Below are 9,011 nucleotides of genomic sequence, written 5' to 3' on the forward strand. Positions count from 1 at the left end.
GATGATAGATAGATGATAGATAGATAGATAGATAGATAGATAGATAGATAGATAGATAGATAGATAGATAGATAGATAGATAGATAGATAGATAGATAGAGATAGAAGCGTCCCATGTGAGAGGTAGACTGGATGGTCATCAGCCACAGAAATCTACCGTCAGCACAGAGACAAAGTGATTTTTAAAAAATGGTTTTTGGGTCACACCCAGTGATGCTCGCAATTTTTACCCCTGGCTCTGCACTCAGAACTTATGTCTGGAGAACCATGTCGGATGCCGGAGATCAAAGATGGAACCCAAGGCGACCACGTGCAAGGCAAGCACCTATCACCACTGTACTATCTCTCCAATTCTTCCTTCCTTTCCTCCTTCCTTCCCTCCCTCCCTCCTTCCTTCCCTCCCTCCCTCCCTCCCTCCCCCCTCCCTCCCTCCCTCCCTCCCTTCCTTCCTTCCTTCCTTCCTTCCTTCCTTCCTTCCTTCCTTCCTTCCTTCCTTCCTTCCTTCCTTCCTTCCTTCCTTCCTTTCCTTCCTTAAGGAAGGGAGGGGCTGTCAGGTAGCAACCAGAAAATCTGCTATACAAATTCTAAAGTACCTGTAACACTGAAAAATTGATTTCTTAAAGAATTGCACAGGCGAGTGAAAAAACTGGGGATTAAAGAAGTTGTGTAGTGTCCTGAAGCTCCTAGGATGTGCTGGTAGAGAGTTTTGTAAACCAGACTTATGGTCTGTCACTCCTGAAGTCACTTATCAGTGGGAGTCCTACCTACATCCTGCTGGGCAGAAACCCTGGGTGATGATGCAGGGAAAGAGCAATCAATAATAGAATCAGGGTACAGTCATCTTTTACTAATACCTGGGGATTTTTCTTTGTAGAATAAATTTTTAGACATGGATCTAACTAATGAGTCAATGGGGATACTTTTTTTTTTAAGGGTGTGACACACACAGTGACACATAGACTTCTGGCACTGTGCTCAGGAATCACTCTTGGCCAGGATCAAGGCAAGCAGTCCACTTGCTGCACTATGGCTGGCTTCAGCCAGTTATATACTTTGTGGGGGAGAGGTTTTGGGGGTGCCACACCCAGCAAAACTCTGGAGTTACTCCTGGCTCTCCATTCAGGAATTACCTCTAGAGGTGCTCAGGGGACCAGAGGAGATGCCAGAGACTAAACCTGGGTCATCCGTTTACAGTGCAAGTGCCTTACCTGCTGTACTATTTCTCCAACCTTCATCTTGAAGGGTTGAGATTAATATTTTATTAATATAATTATTGAAATGGGCTGGAGCGATAGCACAGCGGCTGGGCGTTCGCCTTTCACGTGACCGACCCGTGTTCGATTCCTCCGCCCCTCTTGGAGAGCCCGGCAAACTACCGAGAGTATCGAGCCCGCATGGCAGAGCCTGGCAAGCTACCGTGCGTATTGGATATGCCAAAAACAGTAACAATAAGTTTCTCAATGAGAGACATTATTGGTGCCCGCTTGAACAAATCGATGAGCAATGGGATGACAGTGACAGTGACAAAATTATTGAAATATTTTAATCTCAAAGCAAATTAACACCAAAATCTCTAATTTTATTTGCTGGGCATTTCAACATCCATGTTGAAAGCATAATCTGTGTCTAGGAAAGCATAAACAATTATGCTAGAATTGCATTGACATTAACTTGGGTTTGGCTCATTTTCAGTGAAGTTTTAATTAGAAAAAGTGGAAGGAGAGTCCAAGAGTCATGCGATTATTTACTTATTTCTGCACACTAACTGATGATCTGTGTCAGTACTTAATCACTGTAGAATAGAAATGTCCCAGAAATTGTTTTTGTTCTGGCCACACTTGTTGGTGCTCAGTGGCTACTCCCAGCTCTGTGCCTGGGAATTGCTCCTGGCAGTGCTCTGAGGATCATACAAAGTCTGGGATTGAGGGGCTGGAGCAATAGCACAGCAGGTAAGGCATTTGCCTTGCATGTGGCCGACCCAAGTTTGATTCCCAGCATCCCATATGGTCCCCCGAGCACCGCCAGGAGTAATTCCTGAGTGCAAAGCCAGGAGGTAACCCCTGTGCACTGCCGGGTGTGACCCAAAAATAATTAAAAAAAAGAAAAAAAACGTTTGGGATTGAACTCAGCCCATCTGCATGCAAAGCAGCTCAGCACCCCCTCCTCCAAAATCATAGAATCTCAGTAGTCCAAAAATATGAGTGACAAGTCAAATCAGAATTTTAGAATTTTAAGTCAAACAATAGTTTTGTTTTTTTCTTTTTCTGTAATTAGGTTTTCCTACCATTACCAGAGAATCTATTAGATAATCTTTTTTTGGCCATGGTTGGAAGATGGTGACCAACAATTCTTACCCAGCAATGCTCAGATGTCACTCCTGGTAGTACTCAGGGGACTATGTGGTGCTGAAAATAGATTCACTGACTCTGAAATGCACTTCAACCTTTGAGTCATCTCCCTAGCTCTGGATCATCTTCTTTGGGAGACAATTTCAGGAGAACATCTTAAGGAAAATTTCAGCTAAATATAATTTTAGTAAAAACTAAGGTTTTTAGTTTTTATTTTTGGGCCACATTTGGTGGTACTCAGGGGTTACTCCTGGCTCTGCACTTAGGAATCACTCTTGGCAATGCTCAGGGAATCATAGGAGCTACAAGGGATTGAATCCAGGTTGGCTGTGTTCAAGGCAAAAACCCTACCTGCTGTACTATCACATAAGCACTGGTAAAAACTAAGTTTTAATTTAACATGATTATGAAATATTCGGTAATGTTAGAAACATGTTTTATTATAGACAGTGAAACATACACAAGAAAAAATATAAGTATCTACCATGTCTTTTTTGTCCTTTTTTAGATAACCAAGTTTATTAGGAAGTTATAGTCCCATTTACAATAAATATCAACAATATCATAAAATAGTAGAACAATTATTGTCCAAATACTGAACTCCTGTAACCAAAGCACATTTTGGATTCAAGAAAACACAGTATACATATACCAAAAAATCACCACATACACACCAAAACCAAAACCCAGTTCAAATTTAAGACCAAATTGGCTAGAAAACTTATTGTGTTACTGCTTTAAGAACCCCACGGAGCACCTTATAACTCATTAACTGCACATTTTCCTTTGGAGGAAAACAAGGTCCTCTCTCAGTCACATATGCATAAGGAAACCTCAAAACCCAGAGGCCATCAGGCGGGAGAGTGATTTCCTGCTTTTCAGGGTAGAATACTGGACAGGGTGGTGGGCCTGGTTGAACCTGAAAAATAAAATGATATCATTATTTATTTTAAAATGATCCCGTGTTTCTGTGGCATCTTCTATACATCTTCTATTTCTGGTTCACTTTATTAGGTATTTTTAAAAAAGTGATATTAGCTAAAGTTTCTGACATCATTTTTAGTATTTTTCAGTTAGAAACACCAGAAAGAGAAATGTCTACCAATAATAGATACAAAGAGCTTATAATGAGCTGGAGCAATAGTATAGTGGGTAGGGAGCTTGCCTTACACACAGTCAATCCTCGTCTTCACATATGGTCATTCAAGTCCACAAGGAATCACCCACGAGTGCAGAGTCAGGAGTAAGGCCTGAGCAGCGCCAGGTGTGGCCCAAAACAAAACAAAAACACTCTCCCCCAAAAAACAAACAGCTTATTAACAGTAACTAGCTTATTAGTCTCTTAAGTATTATCCTTTCTACAGTTTTTTTGGGGGGAGGGGGTGGGGACTCCTAAGCAGTGCTCAGGAGACTGGGCCACCCTCTGCAATACTTGGCCAACCAGAACAGATGGCTTATGCTAGGGTCCTGTACTATAGTGCTACTAATGCCCAGTGGTCCTGGGTGCCACCAGGGCCACCTCTGGTGATGCTGGGAGGCCATGTGATACTAGGGACTAAAAGATTGAACTTGGGTCCTTGAATATGCAGCACATGCACCCTCAATCCCTGAAATATCTGCTATGCCTCTACAGAATCTTAACTTCAGGAGTTTTTCCTTTAGACCAAATTAATGTAAATTGATGAACACACCCATAATTAATTTTTTTTAAAAAAGGTATTGGGGGGCAAAAGTTTTTTTGTTGTCGTTGGTTTTTTGGGTGACATCCTAGCAATGCTCAGGGGTTAACTCCTGGCTCTGCACTCAGGAACTACTCTTGGTGGTGCTTAGGGGACTGCATGGGATGCTGGAGATCAATCAGACCCAGATCAGTAGCATGCGACGCAAGCACCTACCCCCTGTACTATCTCTTTAACCCTGGTACAATGGTATTTAAATTATGACCTGTTTATTGTTTATTTTTATGACTTATTTAATGAAATAGTTTGGTATTACTCTATACTTTTGAAAAAAAACAATCAAAACAAGTATCAGTATTTTTTGTGTCAGGATAAAAAGGGTCCTATTTCTTACCTGAGGCACTAATATTATCTGCAAAGGAGCATCAGGAACCACAACAAAAAGCCTCATAAGTTGAGCATAATGTGGTTTTAGCCCTCGGCCCTGAGATGATGACAGAATATATAAGGGCATATCACTATTCAGGGCCTTCAAAGCTGATTCCTTTGGTCCACTTCCCATAACTTTCATTACTTTGTCAGGTCCTGAGCACATAAACCTCCGGCCTCGAGAGTCTTCATATTCGAAGCCCACAAATGCTCGAGCTATATCATCTCTTCGCCTTCCTCTTCCCATGACGACTGCACTTCTCTTTCCAGGAATAGCTTTGTTTGGAGCAGGCCAAGAATTTGTATCTAAGTCTCCTTCATCTTCAGCTCTAGTCCTGATGACAATGTCCCAAGGCATAAGGTAATTTGTTCCTGGAATGAAGCCCTGTTGGTCCAAACCTGTATGAAAGTTGTAGGATTTAGCAGGGCCTAGTTTAACCAGTGACCAGCTGGAAAATTTGGGTAGGAGCCCTTTAGGGCAATTTGAGTGTAGCATGCCTGGGAGATATTCAACAGTAGATGCCTGTCTATCAACCAGGTTTGGTCTTTTCTCAGATTTTACTTCTCCTTGACCATGCACTTCTGGATTATCTCCCCCTGCTTGTGGATCAGCAGGATAAGTACCTAAACTATCTGTGGATTGGCCTAAACTCAAAGCTAAACTCAAGCTTGTGCTCTCTCCTTGGGTCTGAGGTTCCTTTTCTTTAAGTTTATCAGCATCTACATCCGCAGGGGCTGGAGAAGATTCATTTTTGGCAGGAGCTGGATCTGGAGTACTTGGTTCAAATACTGGGAAATTGATATGATCCAGTTTTCCACAACATTTTTCTTCCAAAAGCTATATAAATCAAAAGAGAAAACAAAACAACCTGTGAAATTTTCATTTATAATAACACATTTCATAACTGTCAATAAGATCAATAAGTAATGGGTAGCAAATAAGTACATATGTGCATTTTCACTTAGATGACACAAACCTAAAATGAAAAGACATGAGAAGAGATTCAGTCTACCTGATAAAAGTCATAGTTAGCTGCCTTGATGTCAAAGGGATCATCTCGAGGTGCTTGCTTTCTTCCACAGTTACAGGCACCAGTGGATCGAGCTCGGCTATTGTGATATAACACAGGAGGATTTCTATCAGCTTCTGGTTTTTCTCCTGGAAAAGAACAGTCCCAATTAATTTTATCAAAACAATCAAAACATGTATTAAACTTATTTTATAGCACAGTGGGTAGGGCGTTTGCCTTGCACGCGGCCGACCCGGGTTCGATTCCCAGCATCCCATATGGTCCCCTGAGCATCGCCAGGGGTAATTCCTGAGTGCAGAGCCAGGAGCAACCCCTGTGCATCGCCGGGTGTGACCCAAAAAGCAAAAAATAAAATAAAATAAAATAAACTTATCTTAAAGTCTATAGTTTCTAACCCCTCAATTCCTTTAAATGGTTCTTTGGAAAAAGAGGAAGAGAAAATACAAAAACCTTGACTAAATAAACTACATACTGAAAAAGCAAGTAAAATTGTACAAAATAATCTATAACCTCAGGTTTCAGGGTTTGAGTGAATTTTTGTCACCATGATCATGACTGTACATTTAATTGTATTCATTTTAGTTTAAAACCCCAAGACAAACATATTAAAAGGGACTGGGAAGTAGCTCAGTGGCAAAGTACAAGTTTAGTATGTATGAGGCCCTGGGTTCTAGCCCTTCAGCAACAATAACAACAAAAAAAAATGTTAGGGGCCAAAGTGATAGTACAGTGGGTACGGTTCTTGCCTTGCACAATGCCTATAACTCCATAAGGTTCCCTGAGCCCTGACAAGAGTGATCCCTGAGCAGAGAGCCAGGAGTAAGCCCTGAGCACCACTGAGTGTGGCCCCAAAACAGAACACACAAAACGTGAATACAACTTTAGTTACCTGATTTAGGTAAGGAATGAAACTTATGTACACAATGTTGATCCGTTAAGCTCCTCTCCTCACAGAGCTGATGACCATTGCTCCAAAACTTGTAGCAGTCTTCATGTAACTGCATGGCATACTTATGAAAAGCTGGGCCCCTAGCATGTTGACTGTACACTCGCAGAGCCTGGGCAAGCTGATTCTTATGGACGGTCATTGTATAATTGTGAGGCAAATTGGACTGATAGGCACTATGGGCCATGGGTAACGCTTTCTGACATCGGTTTTCTGAAAATTTGGTGTCAATATCCAAAAACCCTTCCAATACTTTAATACTGCTTAAAATCTTCGATGTCAGCTCCCCAGTAGGAGATCCCAGGTCTTCCTCTTTCCCATCAATAGCCACTTCATATAGTTTGGAAGCAGCTGAGATCCACTTCTGGTAAGTGGGAAGTTCAAAATGGGAAGGCTGAGGGTTTCTGCCTACGCTGTCATCAAAACCTTTCTTGCTGAGGACCAGTTCCACGTGCTGCCACAGGAATTCCCGGAGAGTAAAATCTACTAGCTGCCCAGAAGAACTGGAACTGCTGCTGTCAATGTGAAAAGACAACTGTTGTCGGTTGTGCTGTCTCATCACCTGGTATCTCCGGGGCCCAGAAAGCGGTGCGGGCACCAGCAAAGATTCTGAGTCCTTCACAGTACAATGACTCCTAAGTTGGTCCAGCAACATGCCTACTGGGTCCTCCTCCTGACTTCCGGGAACTATATAAACAAAAGCTTGGTTGGCAGGCACAGTAAAGAGGCAGTTGATACTCTGATTAGTCAAGACACGACTCTTCCGGAAGATTCTATAGATTTGGTCCTCGAGGGCATGCTGCAATCGCCTTTTAGGAGAATGCTTTTTGGGCTTGTCAGGATGAGTTGGGTCTTGGTTCCGAGACGGTTCCACTTTGAGGGCTCCATTGAGTTGAAAGAGAAAAAGGAGTCTCGGTGGGCAAGGTCGGCAGTTTAGCTTCCAGTCTTTGCCCACGGGGCAGTCCTTTATGGCTGTTTTGAGGAGGGGCAGTACCTTCTGTCTCAGTCCATCCAGGGCCCTGAATACTCGATCGTAAGTGATGTCAAAGGAGCAAGTGGGATGGACCAGTAGCAGGATGTGACAGACGGAGAAAAGGTAAAGAAGACTGAGGCACTGCAGCTTCTCCTGATGTTTCCAGAACTCGTGCGCTTCCGCGTGAGGTAAAGCGAGGCCACCTCCAGCTTCCCCACTCTGCAGGGCCCGACAAGCCCGGAGCAGCTGGGAATTGTCGCAGATGGACGTGAGAAGGAGATAGAGAACTTTACTCTCTTGGTTGTAATAGGCCTGCAGAAGGCTGTAGTCCTGGGGGCCGGGTTCGGTCCGATTCCCTTCTGCAGCGGCTACGCCTCCGCGAGCGGGGTCGGCGGCCCCGGGATCGCCGGCTCCCCCGGCCTCCCCGCCGGCGGCGCCGGGCTCGGCACTGGTCGCGGTCCCCGGGTCCCCCGGGTCTTGGTGGCGAAAGAGGGGGAAGACCTGGCGGTCGCACACGGCGTTCACCAGCGAGAACTTCTCGGAATTCAGCCGCAGCGCAGTCTTGCCGAAGATTCCCACCACGCAAATCTCATCCTCTCGCCAAGGGGGCTCGGGCCCGCCCGCGGCGCTCCCTCCGCCTTCGGGCGCGGCGCCCTCGGCACTTTCGGGGCTCGCCCAGGCTGAAGAGCCCATGAGAAGCTCCCGCAGGCTGACAGGACCCGCCATGGTGCGAGCACTTCGCGGAGGTCCTTCCGGTCCGCCCCAGAAAGCCGACCGGCTGCCGTCCGAGGTTTAAATCCTTCCTCGGCGTTTGCAGTTTCCGGCTTACTCGCACCTGTACGTTCCGCCTCCGGCTCCTTCCCCGCCCCCTTCTCCCGCGAGATTTGCCCTGTGCCGGCGGGGCCGCGGCTTTCCATTACCTGCGGTAACCGAGACGCAGTCCGAGAGCAGTTAGTTTTGCGTTTCGGAGAACATGAAAGCGCTGCGAAAGAGGAGCGTGCAGTGACTTAGAAAAATAGAAAAGTGAAAAAGCCGTTCGGTTTAACCTCTAGAACCTTGCTACAAGGTAGAATCTGCAGTCAAGAAGAGGGAGCCTCTTAGAAAGGCAGAATCTCAGGTCCCAGGCTAGACCTACTGAATCGGACTGAATTTCGGGTAAATGCTAATGATTTTGTACCCATTTTTACGGGGAGTAACACCGCTTTAGAAACATTTTTCAAAGTTCAGAGAACAGATTTCCCTCTACTCATAGAAAAGTACACTCGCATCAATGGAAAAGAAAACCCAGTGTTTTTTTTGTTCTTGTTGTTTTCGTTTTTTAAATTTTTATTAGAGAATCACTGTGATGTACAGTTACAGACTTATGAACTTTTGTGTTTGCATTTCACTCATACAGTGATCCTTTACCCATCCCTCTACCAGTGCCCATTCACCTCCACCAATGATCCCAGCATCCCTCTCACCACTCCCACCCCATCCCCCACCACCCCACCCTGCCTCTGCCGCAGGGCATTCCCTTTTGTTCTCTCCTTTTGGAAACCCAGTAGTTTTGAAAGATGTATGGAGTATAAATTTTAACAATTTTCTGGTAAAGTAGCGCAGGGA

The 9,011-nt window shown here is 44.7% G+C and overlaps 1 protein-coding gene across 1 annotated transcript; it reads right to left on the reverse strand.

The window, feature by feature from the left end:
* Positions 1 to 2,773: 2,773 nt before the first annotated feature.
* Positions 2,774 to 8,160, reverse strand: SMG8 (SMG8 nonsense mediated mRNA decay factor). The gene is made up of 4 exons (XM_004608622.2): positions 6,377 to 8,160; positions 5,470 to 5,615; positions 4,422 to 5,294; positions 2,774 to 3,267 (listed from the first exon to the last, which is right to left on the reverse strand). The coding sequence occupies exons 1-4, from the start codon at positions 8,130 to 8,132 to the stop codon at positions 3,070 to 3,072; spliced, it is 2,973 nt and encodes a 990-aa protein (XP_004608679.1). The 5' UTR covers positions 8,133 to 8,160; the 3' UTR covers positions 2,774 to 3,069.
* Between the last annotated feature and the right edge of the window lie 851 nt (positions 8,161 to 9,011).

Source organism: Sorex araneus, chromosome 3, assembly GCF_027595985.1.
Source record: "Sorex araneus isolate mSorAra2 chromosome 3, mSorAra2.pri, whole genome shotgun sequence".
Classification (NCBI taxonomy): domain Eukaryota; kingdom Metazoa; phylum Chordata; class Mammalia; order Eulipotyphla; family Soricidae; genus Sorex; species Sorex araneus.